This window comes from Perna viridis, chromosome 3 (genome assembly GCF_037379345.1).
Source record: "Perna viridis isolate PV_CMFRI_1.1 ecotype Kerala chromosome 3, ASM3737934v1, whole genome shotgun sequence".
NCBI classification, from domain to species: domain Eukaryota; kingdom Metazoa; phylum Mollusca; class Bivalvia; order Mytilida; family Mytilidae; genus Perna; species Perna viridis.
This window is the reverse complement of record NC_142447.1, coordinates 15,905,190-15,931,258: the sequence shown is the minus strand read 5'-3', so window position 1 is coordinate 15,931,258 and position 26,069 is coordinate 15,905,190. Positions and strand designations below refer to the sequence as shown.

General features: G+C 32.2%; 1 protein-coding gene across 18 annotated transcripts in view; it reads right to left on the bottom strand.

The window, feature by feature from the left end:
* Window positions 1-26,069, bottom strand: part of LOC148621170 (leucine-rich repeat-containing protein 49-like) — an 87,372-nt gene that overhangs the window by 22,110 nt on the left and 39,193 nt on the right. For 10 of the 18 annotated variants that reach the window (XM_088575261.1, XM_088575268.1, XM_088575264.1 and 7 more), the window contains 7 exons: window positions 21,167-21,314; window positions 18,390-20,960; window positions 15,359-15,442; window positions 11,569-11,759; window positions 9,803-9,850; window positions 5,466-5,603; window positions 2,572-2,788 (listed from right to left, as the gene is read on the bottom strand). In XM_088575261.1, the coding sequence (XP_088431387.1) occupies window positions 2,572-2,788; window positions 5,466-5,603; window positions 9,803-9,850; window positions 11,569-11,759; window positions 15,359-15,442; window positions 18,390-20,960; window positions 21,167-21,314 (3,397 nt within the window). Of the gene's footprint in view, window positions 1-2,571; window positions 2,789-5,465; window positions 5,604-7,609; window positions 7,652-9,802; window positions 9,851-9,918; window positions 10,592-11,568; window positions 11,760-15,358; window positions 15,443-18,389; window positions 20,961-21,166; window positions 21,315-25,202; window positions 25,775-26,069 lie in introns of those variants that run through there. The other 8 variants (XM_088575265.1, XM_088575280.1, XM_088575276.1 and 5 more) reach the window with 6 other exon arrangements.

Below are 26,069 nucleotides of genomic sequence, written 5' to 3'. Positions count from 1 at the left end.
TTTGACAATTGTTAGTGCAGATATCCAAAGAAAAATATATTCAAAATATCAAGAATTATAGCCATGAAATTGAAATGTAAACAGTTCAAGAGAGATCTATTTTTATCATCTAATTTTAAGAAATATTTTGATAGGAAACTGTAATAGGATTAGAATAGCTTTACTAAGTTTCATGTAAAAATTCTTTAATCTGCTGGTAAATCTAAGTAAATATGGAATCTAAGTATGTAAATAAACAAATCAGAAAGTGTCAAATCTTACTTTATTGAAAATCGATAAATTCTGATTTAAAACAGATTTTTTTTTCTTGCAGAAAACAAAGTTTCTGTAACTTTAATCCGAAAACTTAACTTGCATGTTAAAAAGAGGGAATAACTCCAGAAAAAAGTGATAAATGTTAAAACTTACAATATAAAATGAATAAATCCCAAAAGCCAATTATTTATCTATTGCAGATAAACAATTTCCATTCTTGTAGATCAGATTATCAATAAACATATGATTAACAGGGTCAGAATTCCACAACTTTAAAGCTGAAAAAAGAGTTCCTACAGGTTTTACAGTAAAACCTTAACAATTGAAACCTGAAAGGATTAAATCTGACAAATTTAAATCCCTGACTTTAACCACTGCCATTTAGTCCTAAGTTTTTATGTAACTGACAAGAAAATGTATTGTTGATTTTCCAAATTGTTGTAAGGAGAAGTTATTTACTTAGGGATTAAAGTATATATTTTTTGCTTAACCTATAGATTTTGAAATTGATTTTAAAACCTTAGATTTAGGCTCAAGTTGAAAACAAATTATTTTTTCTCATGGAAACTATGTTAGACTATTGATATACTATATTTGCATTGAGTAATATATCGGATTTGCCAGACTTCAGATATCTACCACTGAACTGACACATTTAATAAGCATAATTTTTTAATGTTCTTGATAAACCAACATATTTTTTAAGTGTCAGTCTCTGTAAGAATTAGGCAGTGGGTGAAATATGGTACCATTGTGATAGTGTAATTTGACTATTTGCACCATCTGAATCAAAGAAAAAAACGTTTTCCATATCATTTTGGCAAATTGAGTTATTATAAATTTCATTGAAATGCACTGAGAATGAACATTTCAAGGGCAGACAACTCTGTCAAAAACCTAATTTTTCTAACATTCTACTGAAAAATTTCTGAGAAAAGCCAGTGATGCAGAGGTAAAATAATGTTCTTTTCAAATCTTAAGTGATATTACATTGTAAGATCGGTGGGTTTACGACATGCACATCTCTGATTTTTCCCATTCTGCCTGATTCTTACAAACACTTACACTCAAACTGTCACAGTATTTTTAAATATGATCTATTAAATTACATAATAACTATTGATATTTTTCTTTCTATACATGTATTTAATCATGGAAAAATTAAATTTTCATTTGTAACTAAGTGGTTTCTAAGTGATAAGTAAAAACTCATTAATTGGTATGTCTCACCTATTTCTGGTAAGATGTTTATAAGGGATGAGAGAAAATATAATTTTTATTTCATGAAATAATTTTTTAGGTCTTACAGTCTAATAGTTTTATTATTCATTGTAGCAGAGAGAATGAAGATCATTTATAGAAACAAAGAACCCATATGCTGCTGTTGATGTAAATACCAACTGTCAGGGGCATAGCTAGGCCTGTTTTAATTGTACGCAAAATTACGGTGAGGGGTCCTGGAGGGGGGTCACTCAAGGCCGCCAGTGAGTCATTGCATAAAACCTTTATTTCATCTTTAAAACGTGTGTTTTTATTTTTGTTACTTTTTCTGAAAGTACACAACTGCGTATTTGTGTATAGGCAGCTACGCCCCTGACTGTGTCATAGAAACAACAGGAAAAATCATTGGTCGTCTCCACTCGATTAAAATCTTGATTTCCCTTTACCAACCAAAAGAAAAAAAATTATCCTGATGTACAATAAAAATATCTTCACCACTGTCATTCTTTACTACTTTTTTTATTCAGTTTGATAACACAGAGGTTAATATTTTGTATATTATGTATTGAAACTATGTTTTTAGTGATAACTTGAATTTCATTATTCCAAGTTATATCATTAAATTCAACATAAAATTGTGATGAAACAATAATAAACTGTAAATAAATCTCACTAAATTACAAACGGTACTCCTCCCGATCCCCCTGTAAATAAATCTCACTAAATTACAAAGTGTACTCCTCCCGATCCCCCTGTAAATAAATCTCACTAAATTACAAAGGGTACTATCCCAATCCCCACCCGGTAGCCATTTGACCAAAATATGAACGGTCATTAAACAGGAAGTTGATGTCACTTCAGCCTGAAATCAACTCCCATTATATGGCATATATGTATAAATCTTTTGTCAAAATACCAAATACATGTAGTTGTGATAAGTACATGCAGAGAAAACAGATACAAAACAGTTATAGGCAGACACTATGACAATTATATAACTCCCACAAAGCAAGGCATACAAAGATATTTGAGAATTACATGCAACTTCAACTTCCATGAAAATTGTTACCCTTTTCCAATAACAGTCTCACCTACCTGAACACCAGGGAACTTCGTCCGCACTTTATACAAATGTTTTGCTATATCTTCAAAGTCTATAAATTTAAAAATAATATGTGTGACTGCCGCTGCTGCCTGCATGCCCCAGTTCCTGTCTAAGGCCTCTAATGACTGTGCTCCATAAAAGGTCACTGTGTCACCTTCAAGGTCAGCAAGGTGGTTAAGGTCAGAACCTGACCTATTGTCTCCATGACTACAAAAAAATATGAAACTGTATAAAAGCTAGTAAGTTCAACTGACAATAAAAAATGTAAACAGTCCATCCATCTTAATTTCAATGTAATAGACCCTTTTGTGGTAAGTTGGTGAGCATGCTCAATATACACCTCCATGAGGTAGAGCTTGGGTAGAACAAAAGAATTTTCCGCACATAAGTGTATATTGAGCATGCTCTATGCATGCTCATTGACTACCCCAATGTTAGCACAAAAGGGTATATGCCCCATATATTGAATCCAAACCAAATTCAGAAAACAACCAAACACATTTATTTGATGGATTTGCAAAAAAATTTTGGTTTGAAATTTTTCATTACCAATAGAAAATTTTATTCATTATTATTTATTATTTTCCAACAAATCATTATTTTATGAACTGCCTTCTCCTTCCATGAACTGCCTTCTCTTTCAATATAGTAAAATGAATAATTTATCTTTTTGAAAGGTATAACATTCCCCAATACTTGTAATTTAGGCCATATTCAATGTTATTTGTTCGGATTCTTTTCCATTTAGAAACAACACATAAAGTAACTGAAATATCAAAGAGGTTGCAAAGCATGGCTAAGCATCTTCTTGCCACAAAAAGATAACCTTTTGATCATTAAAATCACCAAAGCTCAAGAATGTCTATGTTTGATCACAATTCTTTGAAAGACATTGACTCTAGATCGAGTCTTCAAATACTTGCAAAAGAAAAATACCAAAGCGTCAGCAGTGGGATGACTCAAATATATCAAATCATAAAAACAAGGATGTTACATGTAAAAATTAAAATTAATTTCCCAAAAATGAACATAGAAATTGCCAAGCTCCACGCAGTGGCAGACGATCGTTCCCTCTCTTACTAACACTGCAGACAGGCTTTTTGAAATTCTCGGACATTATTAAAATCAATAGTGTCTGACAATCAGATAATGTCCCATAAAATCATTCACTCTTTTCCCAACTGCTCAAGATTCTTTCATTTTCTGAGAGGGCTGGCTGCAGCATCTAGAGTGAATTTTGAACGTTCGCAGCTTGGCACATTGCTCAACTGATTTTGACCAAATCAAGTACATGTTCTGCCTGTTTGTATTACAATATACTGGAAACAATTAACAGTAATGAAAGTGGGAGGTTTGGCACATTATAAAGCATTATAACCCACCAATGGCTGTAACAAGACGGGACCATTGCGGTTGTTTCTAACTTTCCAGCTTTTTAACATGATATTGCTATTTGTTATACAGACTTTCCTTTAAATTATTCCCTAGATTTCATCTGTTTGTAATTTTTGTTATTTACCCTTTATTTACAATTCTTCAAGAGAGCAAAAAATGTTAATTAAATTTTAAAGGGTAATGTAATACGTATATACACTATTGTAACCTGTATTTTATGGTCAAATTCCAATGCCTTGTGTAAATCAAAGACTGAATAGAAGTTATTATTCAGTTTATCAATTTTTATCCTGAAACTAAAACCAAAACCATGAATGAGCAACAGATGGACAAACTAGAGGAGGAATTGCCCCTATTTACCACTGGTTTGTTGTAATGGATTATACAGAATGGTAATGACTTTAAACAACAGTAATTCTAAAGAGGAGAACAAGGGAGATAATCCGGCCTAAGTTTTATAAAAATAAATCTTAAAAGATTATCTTCAAATGTTTAATTTAAGGAGGTAGACCTAGGGTAAGGGACACAACTCTTAAAAATCATTGAAGCATTTTTATTCAGCATTTTACATCAATCTCATGTAAGCATCAAAGTAAGACTAATTTCATTCTATTTCAAATGAAAGCTTGATAGACTTTGGTGAAATTGAATATGATATAAACATATCACTGATTTCAAGAGTTATGTCCCTTACCCTAGGTCTACCTCCTTAAAGCAAAAGCAATTTCATTGGTATACATTTCAGCTGAGGAAGGATTGGAGGAAAACCTCCATATAAGATTTCAATATACCGGGTCAGGAAGACTACAGTAGCTTTATACCTTATACTACTGTATGGAGATTTATTTTGGCAGGTGTAAAATTTTGCGCTATTTTGAGACAAAAACGTACACAAAATTAGATTTGGCGAATGATAAGTGGTGCACTAAGTACTTAAGTAGCACTCCATATAAGAATCATGCAAAATGTGATTCATGGTTGGAAAGCCTACATATTTTTATTTTTGATATTTTGTTTAAATTTCATACTAAACAGAAAGTAACATGTGGTTTTTCATATAACCCATGCTCATAGGAGATAAAAATTATATGAAATGAACTGTAGATTTCAAAATAAAGGGAGATAACTCTGTAAATGACACTCAAATACAATAGAATCTATTGGATTTTCAATGTTGATGATCTCCTAAGAGCAGGCAGATATGAATGAATAATTACACATTACACAATATAGACCCATAAACAACTTAATTACAAAAATAAAAATACATAGCCTTTTTTGAGATGTATCACATTTTTCAGATTTTGCCTGATTCTTACAAAGAGAGCTACTTAAGCACAATATAAACATTTTGCAAAATATAGTTTGGTATATCAGACACACCACTAAAATAAATCAAATTAGCACACTGCAAAAAAAAAAAAAAACATCAAAAAGTAGTAAAGAAATTCACACAAAGAACAGGTACTTCTTTCTACATTATGCTTACTAGACAATAGTTTCCTTTAAACCTTTCGGGGCATCAGTTTTACGTGTATTGTTGGCAGTTCTTGGTCTTTCTGGAGGATCAACAGTACTACTGTGAGCACTACTTGGCCGACTGTTTCCTCTACTACTCTGCTTTTCACTGTAATGTAGAGATAAAAATAAAATCTGTAATTATTTAAGTAAACATACAGAAAATGTACAAGTAGAAAGTTTTCTCACATATAGTATGCTGGGAAATAAGCACATGAAAAGCAAATAAATTCAAACAACAATGATTTCATTGAACAAAATTGACCTTAAGAATACCATAACCTAAGAAACTAAATAGTGGTAAAATATACTGCAGTATTACAATTACTGTTGATTTTAGGCTTTTGTGGATAAACTGATCTATTTTTAGGACAAAAGCCAATAAATAAGTGTCTTCTAATTATTCTTGACACAGGCAAATATTTTTCACATAAAATTCCTGTTAATTGAGCTTCACAAAAAATTCATGTGATTTTCACATGAAATTCACTTAACACCAGTTGTATGTGAACAATTCATGTGAATTTCATGTGAAGGCTTGATTCACCCGAAATTTCACCTGAACTCTGTCACGTTTATTTGCTCAATTCGAGTGAAAATCATGTGAAATTCATGTGAAAATCACATTAAATAATTTAGCCTGTGTATAACAGTAAAACTTGTCTAAACAGGATCTTTTTTGGACTTTATAATTCATTTGGCTTAGAAAAGTGTTTGTTTTATACAGATGGCTCAAAATACATTTAAAAACTAAAGTAAACAGATGTCAAAAAGTGTCTGGTTTAGACAGGTTTTCAGTTTATTTAGGGTTCAGTTTAGACAGGTTTCACTGTAAAAGTTTTCTAACAATACACATCCTCTTTTTAATTTGATGGCTGAAATGTGGCAGAAATCATTAAAGAGAGTGAGGAAAGAAAAAGATTCAAATAGAGAAAATGAAAAACAAAAAAAAATCATTTTATAAAAGAAATAATAGGATAAACAGACATACTACATGTACCAACAAAACTACTAGTCAATGCTTTCTTTTGTTCAAAAAACATATTTAGATAAGACATACAGAACAAAAGGAGAACAATAAATATAAACAATATTGACAAGAGATCTTTAGTAGTATTCCAGTCAACTAACAATAACATAATTATAATTATCATTTGAGGCATAAAAGGAAATTTGGGAAATCAACAGGATAACAAGAACTAGTGGCTCTAAAGACCCTGAACTGCTCACCCGGCTTGATAAGCTACAACTGTAAAAGTGGCCATGTTTTTTTCATGGATAAAAAAATCCAAATAGTCATTTAGTGCAGGAAACCCTAAAGAACCTAATCATACCAAATTTTATTGAATTCTGTTCAACAATTTCTGTGGAGATAATTTGATTAAAACTGTTAATGACGATGACGATGACAGAAGCTAAGTGATGACAATAGCTCACATGGCCTATGTGTTGGCAAGCTGGCATGCAACATGGAAGAATAATCATTAATACATATCATGCCAATGGACCATATACCACAATAATTCAAGGGAAAAAACCAGGAATTATGTTACTAAAATCTAATAGGGAATAAAACATTAAGAAATAATCTACACTGAATTCAATACACTGAGAAATGTATGGATATCTTATTATACATGCACATTTTTTTCTCAATATTTTTTTTTGTAGAATTCTAATTGCCTAGTCAAATGTTATTTCAACCAATGCCTGATTCTTATAGAGACACATCAGTGATTATCTCTAAAAATCTCAGAATCCGAAAAAAAAGTTTTGTTGTTTTTCTGTCGTCTATTCCAGACACAAAGACAATGGTCAATGTCTTTAATATACAATATGAATTAAATAAATGAAATGTCAAAATAATTTTACTTCATCACAAAAAAAAAAAATTAAAAAGTCATGTATGAATGTAATTACTGATTTCATTTTTTTTTCATTATTGAAATGAGTAGACATTTCTCAGTATATAGAAGTAGTAACTACAAAAAAGATTCAAAGGGGAAGAGAGGGAAATCAATGGGAGAGGACATGCCATGGTCCGTCCATCTGTACTACAATGTCCCTATTGTTAGATCTGTTGAATGTTAGTAATTTGAGCCATGTTCTTTTTACCTCAACTCTTCATCTGACTGAGAATATCTCAATCTTAATTTTCTAAAAATTGCAAAATCCTTAGAATTAATAAACAAATCATTTATGTGTAACACAGTCTAACTTAACAAGCTAATTGTATGCAGGACTCACAGACTGTAATATTCAGACCATGAATTTAGACAGTTTTTTTTTTTTTTAGATATAACTTGGCATAAACATAGAATTTACAGGGTATTTGATGACCTTTCATCAACATTTGAGACAATTTGTACTTATCTATTTTAATTCTCTGGTGTCAGAATTTGTATTTTTTATTTTTGAACCAATAGTAAAAAACAATAAACTGCTTTCTATGCAAGGTTCTGTTTTTCAAATTCTTCCCATAAATGTTATAAGATTTCTGCTTTTGTATATTTTTTAATACAGTATTCTTTTTATATCCTGCCATACCAAATAACAAGGTTTTATGTGATAATGTTGCATGTCTGTTCCCTAACAGCTTCAAGATGAAAACTTGAGAAGAGATCAATGAATTTTTTGAAACTTTGCACATTTGTTAAGCATCATAAACTACAGGTTATGTTCACCTTTCAGCAAAATCTAAGGTGCAGTTTTTGTTTAAGGTCATTACTAGGTACAGTATCACTTAACGTTTCATTAATGCCCTATTTTTTATGTGTATGTAGTAAACCAAAATGTCACTAATTTTGTCGTCTTGGGAATACCCAAACATTCCTCAATGAAATAAAGAGTGATGATTCCAATTCCAGTCCAAACGGTAGAAAATAAAAACAACATAAGAATCAACCATCGTCTGATAACTAATTTTGACCCTAGCTTGTAGAGGTACATAGTCCAATCAATTTAAATATTTATCAGTTTTTAGGGAGAAATAAAATAACCTTCTATATATGTTAACTCTCTATATAAGTATACTAATTCCATTATTCCATTCAATTTGAAAATTCTGAAAGCCTGACTAACTACTCCAGTGCTCCAACCCCCCCTCTAATCTTTTGTGCTATGCTAACACCTTCTCTTTTCTTTGTAAACAATTTCTAGATCTACTCCTCTAATCCTGAGAGGTGTATTACCTTTCTAATGCACCAACGATTGACAAAAAAGCCCCTGGTATTTTGCAAAGTAATTATATTATCTGGTAAAGTTTATCAAAGGAGAACACAATACTATGAATCTTTTCTATACATGTACAAATATGTACTAGAAAGACTAAGATCATTTAGCTTAATTATTTTTTTTCCATCTTTTCTTTACTTTTATTATGTCAGGGTTCCCACTGATGACAGAGCAGGAGAATGAAGGTTTTTTACAAGAATTTTTAAGGTTATTTCCATCTTTTCCATGAAAAGTTTTATTGACAGTTCTCTCTAAAATAAAAAAATAAAAAAAAAAAAAAAAAGAATCAATCTTAAAATTTGAAAGTTGAATGACTGAAGAAGTTTTTTCAATGGCTTTGACCACTTAGATAAAATATCAGGCTTTTTAAAGGATTTTAGAAAATGTACTAAAATTTCAGGTCTTTTCCAGGTGCTCAAACTTCCAATTAAAATTCAAGTACTTTTCCAGTATTCAAGGTTGAGTGGGAACCCTAGTTTGTAATATATGGATATATACCTCATATAAACCCTAATAATATAGAACTGATACAAGGGAAAAAACAAAAACATGTTAAGAATATGTAATTTATACAATTAATATTTCCAAAAAAAACATACATGATAAACATGATTATCAGGTTTAAGCAACACCCATGCAACTAATACATGTACTGGGATGTTAGCTAGCAAAATTACCAGTCAGTTTAAGAAGCAAAACTTATCACATGTACTTGTACATATACATGTATGTGCAATCACAAATGCATAGCTCAAATTAAATTTTTAATTATCAAGTTTAGGAAATTTTCTAATTTGACAATTGAAATTTCTTCAAATGATAAAAAAAAAAAGTTTTCAAGAGAGATTATTGCTAAATAGTATGATTAAAAAAAAATCTAGTACACTACTGAAAAAATAAATGCAGCAACTTAAAATGAATACAAAAAAAGTTAAAGAAGTTAACAGAAGATAAAATCCAAAATAGAATATAAGCTTTGGTAATTGCTAGAGAGGTCTGAAGATTTCTACAACTGAATACCAAAAGGACGGGAGAACAAATTCAAACTAATTAGACATGCAATCGGTGACCTACTTTTGGTAAACATCTGTAAAACTCTCAGATTGGACCCAAAGTGTACACCTGACACAATAAAAATAGTCAGTAAAACTACTAATGTCAAAACATACACCACCATAAATAATCAATAATTCATTCTTACATCTTAAAATTAGTAAAATTAAGAAAAATGTAAATAGAAATTTCTTTATTATCTACATCTAGATCTAGATATCCCTTGAATCATTCTTAAAAGGAAAAATGCCATAATTATTGTGATAAGTTTTTACCTACCAGTAATAAGAATTTTTCTTTGATATTACCACATTGCAAATTCGAAAATAAAATGCTTTTTGTCTTTTTCATTCAAAATGGTATGTATGTTTAGAGGTACAAATAATCATATTTGCCTAAGTATTTTAGGTTATTTCATTCATACTCATGGTAGAAAAGTTATACTTTTTACAAAAGACATCATTAAAAATGAATATTCATTTGAAAGAATTTTAATATTTAAACATCAAAACTTTGCCAATTCATGTACAAGGGGAGATAATCCAATTAGTCACCTGTGTTAAAAAAAAATGCTATAACACATATAGGCACCACGATGCAAAGCACCTGTTTCCTGTAATAACTAAAACCACTATTAACTATATAAATAAAACAACCAATAAAAGATAATTAATTAATTTAAGAATTAACCTATTCCTATACCTGGGAGAACCAACGCAAGGTTTGGGAAAAACATTGTCCACGGAATATACAGAGGTCATTAAGGCAACCTTCTTACTCATAGTGGTACCTCCAACAATTCCCCGTGTGCTGTTTATGGGATAATAAAATAATAATAACTGGTCAAACATCACAGTTTAAATTTCATAACGATAAAAACATTTCCAAGGTATTTATAGTTTTTTTTTTCTTTCACTTGCAGTTCTATTAATAACAAGTTACTAAAATTTTAAAACCATAGTGGTGCACCGTGTTGGGAAAAATGCCACGTTCCTCGCACGTTAAAAAACCCTACTGTGGTATTCTCCCGGAGTAGGAACCATAGGGCTCCGCCACAGGAAGCTAAATTGCCCGACCCTACCCACCTCTCCCTATTTCCAGTGGCAATCAAAATTTCTCGATCCCATTATCCTTGTGTCCCTTCCCATTTTTCATTTCATGTTCATTTCATCATCCAATGCATATTCATCGCCTGAATATAGCTGAAATATTGCTGCTCGGGCGTTAAACCCCAACAATCAATCACACACACACACACATACCACACACACACTTTAAATGTATATTTTTGTTTTGAATGCACCTAACCCTTACACATGACTATATAACCCCACTAACTCTTTTCAATATAAACATTAACAAGAAAACCAACCTAAGTTAAAAGTCAAGTAGAAGAAATAACACTTAAATCCCTCTGAGGACTGCCCAAACACATTAAAAATGTATATATACCATGTTTAAAGTGATTGCGTTTGTCTTGAAATATTTTCCTAAGAACATTTACACGGCCTAATGGAATGGAAAAGCATGCCAAACTGGTATACCTGAATGAAGATTTCTTAAATTATCAATAATTTGTGCATTACAATGAACAAGTGAAAATCTTTTATTGATATAATTTGTTGAGCTGTATATAACAAAGCAACATGCAATTTAAAAAGTGCAATCATGCATAAAGAGCATGAACAAGGAAAATCTTGATGTGCATTTCCAGAAGAACATAAAAGCTTAATTATATTTTCTTTAAAAAAAGGAGAAAAATCAAAATACAATTTTCCTCAACCCACCTGTTAATGGATTCCACTTCAAGACTTTCTTCAGCACCATCAGGGGAGATAAACTCTGCATTAGGAATACTTCCCACATGATTAGCATAGAGGTCTGGCGTCCTTGAGAGTTTCCCAGATTTGTTAATCATATTTCCCTGCATAACCTCCCATTGTCGCCGTGCATTGTTTATGGCCAGTCTCTTCTTTTCCTTAAAAAACAACAACAAAAAACTTTACAATGTTTTTTTCTCCAAAATGGCAGTTAACTACATCAAAAGATATATGCATTATCAGTAGGACTTTTAGACCCCATAAATCATTCAAAGATATGCCAGAAACATTGATTTCTTCAGATTAATTGTACATTTTTGTAACAGGATAGCTTAGCGTATATGTATGAACAGGCAAAACAATTGGATTGTGGATGTGTTTGGGGTAATGTATCTAAGTGTAACTACATGTATGTGTATTGGTCTATAAGATAACTCTGTCCAATCATTGCTGTTCTTACACTGAAAAGGCTGAAATTAGATCTTCAAATAGTGCTAATGGAATCTTACATGTTAACATTAAAAGATGATTAAAACTTCTGAATTCAGTAACTGTTTCCTTCAAAAAAAATGTTTCAAAATTTTACTCTTTCCTAAACTGAATACTAAGGTATCATGTCGTTAATCAGGTCTAAACAGTAAGCTGACTAATACATGATCATATCATATGTACCACTTCTCTTATATGCTTTCCAGTCTTCAAACAAATCAAAAACCTTAATCTGAGATGTAACAAGATGGACTGAATAGACACCTTGATAAAAGATAAATAAAAAACAAATGCCCCTGCTATCAAAAATGATAAGGAACATCAAAGATGAAGGAGATGAGGCTCACATAAAATACAATGATTAACACTAAAACTTCAGAAAATACCAAATTCAAATTATTTCATAAAGGGTTGCTAAGATTTCTGGCAAAGACCATGCATCATAAAAGAGGTTGTTATATGACAAACTGCATAACTAACACATGGCACGACCTTGATCCGGGTAAAACTGCATAACTAACACATGGCACGACCCTGATCCGGGTAAAACTGCATAACTAACACATGGCACAACCCTGATTCAGATAAAGCTGCATAACTAACACATGGCACAACCCTGATCCGGGTAAAACTGCATAACTAACACATGGCACAACCCTGATCCGGCTAAAACTGCATAACTAACACATGGCACAACCCTGATTCAGATAAAGCTGCATAACTAACACATGGCACAACCCTGACCTGGGTAAAGCTGCGTAACTAACACATGGCACGACCCTGATCCAGATAAAGCTGCATAACAAACACATGGCACAACCCTGATCCTGTTAAACCTAAATGCCAAATTTCAGATCATTCCCATGAAAATATGCCCAGATTTGCGGGACGAAAAATCAAGGGACAACAGCACTTAAACTGTAAACCCCAGATGCCTAAAGACTGGAGCATAAAATTTTGATGTTCAAAACATTTTTGATAGGACCTTGGATAGGATAATAAAACATTGTCAACCAATTTATCACAGATCATCAATGATTGATAGCTAGACATAAATTCAAGATATATGACATTCTATATCATAATGACTCTAAAATGTGTATTGTTAAGGATAATAAATTGCTAACTTACAGCTATCCTGTTCAACAGAATGACTTCAGATGGAGTTTTCATTGTAATCCTAACTCAAACACACAATACTACTAGAATTTTAACACCATTTTACAGATAAAACGCAAGAAAAGTCTTAAAATCCTATTCTCAACATAATATTTCCATATCAATATGGCTACAGTTTGACTTTTCACCAGTAGAAAGTCAGTCGAATACAAGTACATGTAATTCAATATCGTCAGGTTGCCTATGATAGTAAGTGCATCTAAATATCCGTCCCGAAAAGTTTACGACCCTGTCATCGTCATGATGTTTATTTCATGTCAACAAACAATAACGATATGGAACCCTAGCATTTTATACCCAAGTAATTTTAAAGATATGAATTATTCAGCTGCTTTTCCTTTTTGTTATAAATTATATTTATTGTAATTATAGATGAGAAATTCTCTCCGCAAGGAATGAAACAGCAATCCAGTGGTCCCATTATTCCAAACAAAAAAATATTGAAACAAGAAACAAGGGAAAATAAATGGATGAATGAAAGATGTATTTACTTTAATCTGTCAGCAATCTTACTAATAGCATCACTTACAATGGTAAATATGCTCCTAGTTATTATAAATGGACTTATTAGTTGTAAATATACAAACCAAATTTCCTATATCTTAACTCTAACAATGATTGTTTATGGAAACAAATTTAATATTTACAAAGCAATTTACAAATCTACACTTCAAATTTTACAAACATTTAAACTGATTACACATAGTAAGTTTTGGTGCTACAATGATTCTCATAGATTTATCATGTGATTACTTGCTCTACACCTCAGGGATGCTTCAACATCTATTTTAGACCAAAAAATTTAATTGCAGTAGAAAAATTAAAACGTCAATACAACAATTCTAAAATCTCAAAGGTTTGGATTTTGCAACTTTCTAACAGTACATGCAAAAACAGTCTTTCAGGGTTTCAAATTTACAAATTTACTCTCAAGAGTTGTAGGTCCTGGACTTTTCAAAGTTTCAAATAAAAACCAGGAGTTCTCAATAAAATGACAGTTAAAAAGTTTGGAAGGACCCAGTAAATGAAATTACAGAAGTTGTAAGTCAGATGTTAAGGGTCCAGGACCTCCAAACACCACTTATATGAACCCTGCTTCACATGTCCATATAAAGCAAACTTGAGTTTATATAGTACCTGTAAAATGACCTGATTAGTTTGAGCTACACGCCTGCCAAAGACTGTCTTATAAACAAGCATATTATACATTGTAATTTCAGTTTTCTATTTTAACTTTAAACTTGCATGACAAAAGACAATCAATGTTTATATTTCTTCAGCATTAACTGACAAAAAAATCAAATTTCAATACCACAGGGTGTTAAAAACATCCAAGTTGTAATTATATTCAGTGACCTAAGTTTCACCTAAACTACAAGAACTAACCCCTTAAATAACCAGACCAATTGTATGAACTTCCTTACATGTAAACTGATTGTTAGCAGACCCATTTAGACAGGAAGACATTTATAAAACAAATTGTCTGATGCAAATAGATTCTTATTGAACAAATGGTTACCACTTGATGGAGGAATATTACACAATGTGTCTGTAGAAATTGAATGAACAATCCAAATTTATCCTGATCGGCTATGGCATTTTCAGGAAGTTGATGTCAATGATTGGATATATACTGTTTAAACAGTTCATAAGATCAATATGAAAACAAAATTGGAATTTTCTTCTCTTACATGTATAGGTAAAAATTAACACTTCATGAAAGCTTTTTACTAAATAAAAGACTAGATGAAATGAAAATTGTACATAACACTTTCTTTAGTACAAATAGTGAGAAAACCTAGATATATGAATTAGAATAACCCATGTAAAAAAAAGTCCCAACCAGTGCTTTAGCCCGTATATTTCAAATATTAAATCGACAATTTTTTAAGATTTCATTTTTTAATTTTCTAATTTTCAGCCTCCAAGTGAACATAACCTACAGGCTCTAGTCTCCTGAGTCCGTGCTTAGAGCATAAATTAAAAGCAAAACTTTAAAACCACAAGTTTCTACAACATCCCATGGTGATGATGTTATAAAGTACTAAATAGATGCAGTGATGGGACAGTACCCTAAAGTTAACTATACCTTCATTATCTGAGTCTTGTTCAAGTCCTTCTTCTTCTCCTCTTCCTTCCGAGCCATCACAAAGGCAACTCTCTTTTCATCCTCCTGTAAATAAGGACAAAACTTCACTTTCTAAGCTGTAACCATTACATCACCATATCATGCAGACTCAAGGGGAACATTGAGTCATATCAAAATATATTGTGTATCATTTTATTGATTCTAGTATACCGCCTAGGTATTTGTCTTGGATTACTATCTGGTCCCTTTTATGGCAAGGAAGATTAACCGTATATGCTTTGAATATGAATTGGACAAAAGTGTCGTAAATGAAATTTGACTTTAAGAGTATGAGAGAGATCATCATTTATTCAAATATTGACCACATTTATAGAGGATTAAATCCTAAATATATTCAAAGTCAAAGTGCTCTAACATTATACTGATTGTATATAAAAATAATACCTTAAAATTTTAATTGACGGTAAGTTATGTTAATATGATACTGTTTTTTCATAGTATTAAGTTCTACACTTAATCAAAATATAAAGTGTGTGGTTGACTCTTGTGATTGTAATCATGCTAAGCCAACGCCTTAGGCTTCGAGCAACAGACGAAGATCCAAACAAAGTTTATACAACCAATGATACAATCAACATTTCAGGCTATCTAATAGGATCTGTAATCTTTAGGCAATGTTGTCTAAAACTAGATCTTTTTTTCATCAGTAATGCAATTATATATTTTTCCGAAACCTTTGAAATTTTCAGCCATTCCTGGAAAGTCAAAGACAATGACTCCAATATTTTGCCATATCTAAAACCCATATACCTTTGCATTTACAATAAGTTTTAGCAACCCTTCCCTTGCAGTAAGCAGAAAGCAAAAAAATAAAATGGTTGCCAAAACTCAGTTTAAAAACAAGCAAAAAAATGGAAATTGTCAAATTGTCACCTAAACAAAACCACAAAATGGGATTTAATAAATAAGAAAAAAGGTATATACAGGTCTTGGGCATCAGGCTAATATACCGAACGTAATTCATCATGGTGAAGTAAGCTAAGAAACATTTCAAGCTGTTCAAATACCTAATAGAAGTTTAAAATTGCTACCAAGATATAAAGACATATATAATTTGGGTCTGCAAAAAAAAATTAGCAAAATAAATGTCAATGTCCAACACATCTAAAGCTAGCTTTACTTCTAACCATTCTGTTCCATGGAATCTGAGGAAAGATTAATTAATTGACTACAGTTGAATGTTTATTGGTAGACATGTCATGCATTTCAGGGAAAAAAACTTTCATTCAATAGTCTTACTATTTTCAATGCTATATGATAGGTCAGTTATATATTACTTGATGTGCTAGTTCATTGAGGAAACAGTCTGCAGGCAAAAAATTTATCCCAGCAAAGAATTTAAAGAGACCAAAATCATTTTCCTTCCTTAAAATAAAACATGTGTTAAAGGTTTTTTTTCACAACATTTTACCCAGAGGAAGTGAACAGCTAATTTCAGGATTCTATCACATTTGATCTTTATTTTTTCCTTGTTCTCATCTGCTTTTTACTTAAGCTCAGCAGATGTACTTTTGCCCTAAGTAAACAAGACCTGGAATTCCTAAAAAGAGGTCACAAAAACAGTAATAACGTCAACAAACCCAGAAACATGTTTGTACTCAGACATAAGACCTCTTACACAATGAAAGCACCAAAGACAAGTACATCAGGGAATTTTATTAAAGTACCATCCTGTGCAAGAATCAGGCTATGGGTTGCACATCATTTTTCTCAGTTTGGTCTTTTTTGCCTCAATTATATTCAATACATCTAGAAAACAGCCTAAAAGCTATTCAAATTTATCCTGAAGCATTTGTGACATAGATATTATTTGACTGCTTATATAGGGAAAAAGTGCTGGAAAATTTTCCCGTCATTTTTCCATAGTGCATTTCAATTAAATCTGACCTATCAGTATCTTAAAAAGGCAAATTTTACAAACACTTTGATGGTTATTTCTGGAGGTTATGAGTATAAACACTTGGATAATGGATAATCTCAGTGATTTTTCTTCTTGTGCCACACCTTATACACATTTTGCCTGAATCTTAGACAGAGAAGTACTTTTAAAAACATTACATCTTCCTATTGGTGCTTTAATTTCATCTGCAATAGATAAAACACAGTATGATGAATATTTTATAGAAAACAAATCAAGCATGCTTTCAGTAACGCCAGCTTAAAAGGATGATATACATGCATGCATATTAGATAATCGATAAGCGATCTAGTAATTAACAAAAACTGATATTAAACTTTGTTCACTAAAATCAATGTGATCAATAGTTAGGAATAGTTTTTTATGATTATTTAATCCATTTTAGGTTAATCAATTAAGTGAATTAGGAAAGAGCATTTGACTCTAACAAATTCATCAAAAGTTATTAATTTGAAAGCTTTTCAGGCATTAAATACAGCTGATTTCCCTTCCTCAAGCTATTTATATCTTTTAAATAAGGGTAATTTATGCTGTAACACTGGCTTTATGAAACATTTTCTGAATGATTTCTATAAATTTGAGAAAAGTCAAATTCTAGGACAGTATGCTATTTAAAGAACAAATAGTACCAGTACCCTGTTCAATGTTCAATGTGACACATGGAAAGAGTGCATAAAACTATTTTAAAAATATTTATCTAAAAGCATTTTTATTTTCATCTCCATTCCTTATGATCAATAGTTAATTCAGTGTTCGATTTGGCTTCTTTTTTAAAAACTTTATTTCATACTAATTACTCCTTAGCTTACTCCTTGGAACAGGTGTACAGCATGCCGAAATTTGAAATATTTATAAGATATGTCTTTTTTTTTTACTATGAGAAATGAGGAAGAAAAGCCAAATAAATTATCAAAATCTTTTTAATACTTTTTGGTTACAGCAATAAGCCCTTATTTCAAAAATGCATTTTAACCAATCATTAAATAATATAAAGTAAGCTGCCTTAACATAATTATTAGCAGATATGCCAAACCATGCATGCACATATATTACCCTTTGTGTGGTTGGAACTACTGCTGAACATGATAACATCAGTGGGGTGTTCTTGTATGACTGTTTCACTACTGACTGTCCCATTGTAGTACCAGAGTTTTTCCTCTTTGGCTGAGTAGACTCAGCTTCTATTGGCGTAGAAGGTGATGTGGGAGAGGCAATCTGGCCCTCTACATAATTTTCTATGCTCCCTCCTGGTGATATAAGGGCAGGTGCTGAAGCAGATTTAGGCAACTTGGTAGTCATCTCAGCATTCATCTTCTTGCCAGCAGAGAGGGGTGATGAAACCTGCTCTGATTCTGGTATAGTTTGCATGACAGCTTTCCCCTGAATAGGGGTTTCTCTTTGAATGGTCAAGTTATCAGGTCTACCCTTTACACAAAACTCATGTTGTTCCTTCTGTTGGCTGATCTTCATAAACTTTTTCTCAGGTTTTGCACCATTGACTGGAGATTTATTTTTATCACTTTTCCATAGATTAGGTAAGGAATGGGAAGTTCTCAGCATTTTATGGGTTTCAGACTTCTCCCTTTCAAGTTTCAGGTCCAGTTTCTCAATGTGGCTTTCCCTTTTCAGTGTATTTATTTGCAGCATTTCTAGATTAGAATCAGCTTTATCTTTACTCTCAGACCTTTCCTGTGAAGCTTTTGACTTGACCAGTGGGGCATCAACTTTTTCCTGTTTAAATGCAGATATATTGACTTGTTGAGAATCAGTTTTCAAGTCCTCAGGCTGAACAGCATCATTGACCTTCTTTTGTTCTTCAGTTAGTGGTTTCATTGAGTCACAACTTTGCTTTTCTCCATTATCTAATACACCTTTCTCTTGTCCAGTATCAGTATTATCATTTGGACTTCTAGGGATTATCATAGTAATTTGGTCAACCCCACTACTTTTGGAGTAGAAATTTCTTGTAATAGAAATGTCATACTTCCCTGTTGCCAAACTTGGTTTTTGTGGAACCATCTCAATGTTTTCTGTCAATTCACTCACAGAGCCATTAGAAGCAGAGGTAGAAACCATCCCTGGGAGTACTGTACTTTCATCAACTGGTAGTTTTGACTGAGTGTTAGATAAGCCTTCAGGTTGCTTAATTATTTCTTTCAAATCTTCCTCTGAACAAGCCATTTTTACAATTTTCTTATCGATAACTCTCCATACAGGTCTCTGAGGTGTCATTTTTGATGTATCTTTTTCTTGCAGATCAGTTTCTTTTTGTTTCACAAAACCGTAAGAGTTGTAATTCATATTTTCTTGTAACTCATCAGTTTTTGAACTTTTCGAGTCCTTTTTGAAGACATTCAACCCCAGTAGAACACTCTCTATCAGACTCTTTTTGTTTTTTTCTTTATGCTCAGAGGAAGGTCGATTAGTCTTCTCATTAGATTGATCAACTTTTACATTTCTCCTACTCTCCAAGTGCTCTGAGCCAGGCCGCTGACTTAAGACTGTCTCAACAGATTGGTCCCAAGCCGTTTTCTTACTGGCCATAGAACTCTCAGATTTCTTTTCTTCAGAAGATTTCTTCTCCCTTTTTACATCTGAATTAATTTCATCCCCATGTTCATTGGAGCTGCATTCTTTATTTATACTTCTACTACTAACTTCACTACTTAAAGCTTCTGAGTCAGTTTTATTTTCAAGTTTGGTTAGTCTTAATTCATCTAAAATAGACTCATTTTCATGAATGGCACTTTCTATCTTATCTCCTGCTCTTTTCAATTTTTCCGACAATGCCTTGGTTACATCAGTATCAAAAATTTTCAAATCTACTTTTTCCTTAGAAGTAGATACACTGTGACCATCTTCTGAAACATCCTCATTTCCACCAATTGATGGACTATTCTGGCTCATATCCAATCCTTGTTGACTTCCATTCTCAAACTTCAATTCTTCATTAAAAATGATGCCACCAGTCTTTCCATGGTCATTGATACTTCTAGCATTAGATTCACTTGAAACCTTTTCTGTATCTTTCTCTGTAGAGCTTACAGAACCAGGCTTTGATGTTGATGTCAAACAACTTTCCTGAGAAATTTCAGAGTTCAGGTCATCTCTCCCTTCAACAGGTGACAAAGTAAACATTGGAGACGGACAGAGTGGGTCAGTGAAACTTGCAGCACTTTTCTTTGATGCTACTTTTGTTTTCCTAAAATCTTCAAAAGAGGTATAAGATCTAAAGAGAGGGAAAGCAGGCCTAGTAGTTGCCATTCCTGTTTTGTTTGATAAAATTGCCTCTTTCTGCAACAATGGCTGTTGTATTGTTTGAGACTTGGAATTGCTTGTTGTATTCACTGCCCAGTCTGTCGCCCTCACCATTAAAAACCGTGGCTTCCCAGAAGGTAATCTTCTTCTGTCCATCTTCTCTTCAGATTCAACACTTGTCAATTCTCCACTAGCAAAAGGTCCTATAAATGGCTTTTGACGGATACTCAGACCTGGACTAGAGTTCGTGTCAGAAGTCTGTGAAGCAGAAACACCAGTTCTAGCAAGCCCGGACCTGAGTCCTGGCATTGACATAAGTTGATACAGGGGATTAAATGGTTGAGACCTGCGACTCAATGAGACATCCTGTCAAAAAAGCATGATACAACAACAGACATATATAATAAATGTAGTATAAATCCCTAGATACTACTCACATATCTATGATTTCTAGACAATCAAAAGTTGCATGCATATCTACAAATACTTCAGAGCAAATGCTTTGAAAGTTTCAATAAATTGCACAAAATTCTTACACAGCTTCTGATCATTTTAATTCTAGAACAACTTACTGTGACTTTTTTCATGTCCAGCTGTTTAAGGTTTTGCATGTGTCGCAGTACAATCTGTTTGTAGTACTGCTCCTGAGCAATAGGGTTGCCATCAAGAGAGATTTCTGTGAGACTTGTAGATTCACCAAGGCAGGCAATATCTTCAAAACTGAAAGAAAGAAAAAAAAAGCCTTCAAATAACTGACAAATTGGAAAAGCCTTCAAATAATTGACATATTGGAAAAGCCTTGAAATAACTGATGTATTGGAAAAGCCTTCATATAACTGACATATTGGAAAAGCCTTCATATAACTGACATATTGGAAAAGCCTTCAAATAACTGATGTATTGGAAAATCCTTCAAATAACTGACATATTGGAAAAGCCTTCATATAACTGACATATTGGAAAAGCCTTCATATAACTGACATATTGGAAAAGCCTTCATATAACTGACATATTGGAAAAGCTTTGATAAACAGTAAGAAAAATTTACAATCATATCAAACATGTTAATCTCCATTAGACAAAAAATGATATATGTCTGTTTAACTTTACCCAACTGACCCCATGATTATCAGCCACAGCCTAAGTTCACAGAATCAAGTAAGATTGAGAGAAAAGTCAAACATTTCCAGAAAATTCAAGTATTTTATAATGTTTTGCCAATGAAAAAATGAAAAGAAAAAAATGGAAAGCTTACTGTTGTTTCTAATTGTTATAACCATTTGTAACAAATTTATTTTTATTTTGGTCTTTATAAGCCCTTGTATACTACATGGCAGTAAAGCCTGTGGTACACCTAGGCAGTTCAGAACGTCACCAAAGAATTATCTTTCAGTTAAATAATATTCAACAGAAACTTTCTTTAATAAAAAAAAAGAAAGAGAAAGCACCAGATGCAGAAAAAAAATCCAATGCAATGCATAATATATAAGACAAAAATAATCTGATACTTAGTACAGTCCTTGAACCGATCCATGCAACGATTTGACGGATCGATGACCGTTGACTGATTGATCACTGATGGATCGATGACCAATGACCGGTGACCGATCTGATCGCAGTTTTGTTATGTAAAATGACGTCAGAAATGTAAAATAAAAGTATAAATTGATGTTTAAATCTATTACATTATGTAAATATGTGTAAAATTAACAAAGAAAACAACAAAAACTGTAAAATATAGTGACCGCTCTGCGTGATGACTGACCGGAAACTGATCTTTGATCGATGACCGATCGCAATTTTTGTTGCACAGATCGGTTCAGGTACTGTACTTAGTATTACGAAATTGTAAACAAAATTGAAGGGAGTTTTTTTTTTTTTTTTTAATCTGAATTCAGTCATTGTACAATTATTGTAAAACTTCATCATCAAGCAAGTCTTAAGTACAACATCCTGCTTAGGTATCGTAAATTACATAGAGTAAATCTGAAGTCAAACTCTGACAAAGGAATGCATATGACTTTAGCTTGAGAAAACACACCAGATTACAAAAGTTTATACAAATCATAATATTTAAAAAATGGTATTGTCCTAAGATATGGCACCTGTGTAAATTCCGCTTAATTCCACTTAATACCTAACACTGCTTGGGCTAAAATTTAAGTTATGCCAGATTGAGGGATGACCATAAATACTGGCCTTATTTTAAGTGTAGTTATTTTCCTTAAAGTGCATACTTCCACAGAGTTCTAGCTAAGGTCTAAAAACTAGGATCTAAAAAAAATTTAAGTGTACACTGATAAAGGGCACTTTAGCATGAAATAGACCACTGACCCTCAAGATTTATTTCAGAAAGAGATGGCTTGGGAGACATGAATATGAACATAATAGTGCTAAGAGGGGCACAGATCTCTGAGGATTGGGTGCAACGCCCCTCCATTTTCAGCTAGTAAGGACATTTTTCTATCAACTGTTGAATAAAGTATAAACAGTAAAACTGACAGACTGGATATTGAGACAGCGAAAAATATATTAAAGCCATAGGACTCTGTGAAAATTGTTAAAAACCATGCAAACTCAAGGACCACAAAAAGCATAACTTAATGATTTATTAATTCAGCCAAATAAACAAATAAACACTTGATATTCCTTTAGTAATACTTCAATAGAGTAATATTTACCCACTTATATGTGTTTATTTAAAGCATTTCAAACTTTTACATTAAAAATGGATTATTCGTGTAATATCAAAAGAGTTCCAAAAAGATAATTGTTTAAGTGGCCTTCCTCTTAAATGCCTGTTAAATTAGATATAATCAATAGCATATTATCCCACAGGACTTCATATATGACAACTCAGATATGACTTTGTTTAATACAGTCTGAACCATAAGATTAATGTTCTCTTATGTCTTATTAAAATCCGAACCAAAGCATACATATCTCAGTTTCAAATGCCCTTTGTGTTCAGACATCTATATTGCACTTAACCAAGGCTATAAGAAGTTTTGGAAATGATCTTACACATGCATCAAAACCATTGAATGGATCTTTTGAAAAAGAAACATATTGATGTTTATCCTGTCTAAAGCTGAAAATTTACTAACAGAAAAGAGAAGTTCATCTTCTAGCATTTTAGATAATGTATTGCTCCTTCTATTAGGACAAAATAACTGATTTACTCTGGTGAAAAAGGGTAAATAGTGTTCCCTACAGATGCTTTTTGGTGGGGTATGATGCACTGCCCTTCAAATCCCCTGAACTTACTATCAATTTTCCCGAAATAGATATTCATTCTCAAATGGTATAAAATTTGCCTCCAGTGTGCTGGAGTGCCCTTTTTCGGCCTTTTTAAAATCTACAGGGAACACTAATCATTCAGTCTTTTAGAATGAAACGTGAGTCTCTATTTAATAACAAAGGAGGATAAGATTTTGTCACTAAGAAAATCAAGGATGCTGCCTTTAGATTCCTATAAATCAGTCAATGTATTATATTCTTGTCAAAAACAAATTTGCCTCCTCTGACTTAAATACCAGGTCATGTTTTCAAATAGTAACAGACATTTGCACGAAGACAATAATAGAGAAAAGTCATGATCATTGAAACAACCATAAAGCACTGACAAAATATACACTGGATAGCATGATATTAGGAACCAGTAAATGATATTGAGTTTCAAATTGAACTTTACAGTTGAAGGACAAGAGTTGGCACAATGTTCCAGGTTTAGGAATACCAGTAATTCATTACAAAAACAGCCATTAAAAACCCATGTTTAATACAGAATTTATTAAGTAACTACTTAGTGAATCTGAAAATTTATTCTCTGTGGAATCTGAATGATTTAAAACGAACCATTTATTATCCATTCAACATGACATTAGAAACTCATTCAAACAATCAACTGCATGCTTGATGTTACTTACAAGTATAACAATGTCCCTTATACTAATGTATATAGTTCTAACAACAATAACTACTGCAAGAAGCTGGATGGACCATGGTGCAATTTTCATTTACATTTGTACATAATTAACTTGGTGGTTGTCCCATGGACATTTCCCAAAAATTTTTGCTTCACTATGACTGCAAAAAGTCAGTGTTATAAAGTTACAGGATCCAATTCCTTACAGAATCTCAAATTGAGATTTTCCTCAAATCCTTCCAAGTCAAATTTCAAACAATCTGATCACATAAAATTAATGATTTGAGGAAAAACTCAGCATTTGAAGAAACTCAATTTGAGATTCTTTTAGAAGCCCAGGCCAGATCAGTGACCATTCATAGAAGTGAGACCACAGCTGCACAATATTCAGAAGAAACTTAAAAGGAATTTTGTGCACTGCTTCTAGTTATTAGGTTTAGGCTATATAAAGTCCAGTTTTTGCTTGACATGAACATAGTAGACTATGTCCCTCTTTGTGGTATAACTGCATCTTTCTTTTTGTATACAGTGAAACTAAAAAAAGCAAGGGCCAAAAACAAACAATTATATCTGTCCATGCAAGACCTGAAAAGGTAGTCAAGGACATTAAAACCCCCTTATGTCATCAATAAAGTTTATACTTCATCTTACACCATTAAATAAAATAAAATGGAACTCACTTTCTTCCATTTTTGTAGTTCTTCACTTTTTCCCTATAATTCCTATAATGCCACATTATACTTCGTTTCTAATTCACATTCAAACCATTTTTTATACTAAATCACACATCCTTAGTCCAATTCATGTCAAAGTGCACACCAATTTATATTATCCCATACTCCAGATTTCAATGTCAAGATATGAATCTTAAATCAATTTCCGAGTCCACAACATTTGAAAAATTGATTATGAAATCTCCATAGCACATTCCCTAAGCACGAATAACTATATACCAAACAACACCAATAAATTTAGAAATTAAAACTAATTTAGTTTCCACCATTGTCATACCAATCAATTATCAGTAATCAAAATTTAATTTTAAGATTTAATTTCACATATTTCAGAACAACATAAAACTGTGAATAACTTCTAAACGACAAAGAAAAAATAAATCTGAACAAAATGAACACAAGTCTATACTACTAATCACTATGGTTCACATCTCGTAGAATTCAAATCCTCTTAAATAGACAAGCTGTCAATTAGTGGCGGTGGACGAATTCCTGAATGTTTACTTTCACTGGATTTAGTTTTCAATAAAAAGAGACAAATAACAAGGACAAGATCTGGGTTAAAATACAACGTTTATTTTATATACAACATCAACAATAGAGTAATTCTTTAGAAAGTATGAAATGGAGGTGTCGTTTGAACCTTGCATGTATAATATTTACTGTATATATTAATGTCTTCATTTGATATTATGGTAGCACAAACTTGTGTAAACTGTAATCATTTTCTGTGCAAACCTGCTTAAGTTTCAGGCAAATACAGGTAATCAAAGCAGGTCAGATACAAATTGCAGAATCAGCTGTCTTCAAAAT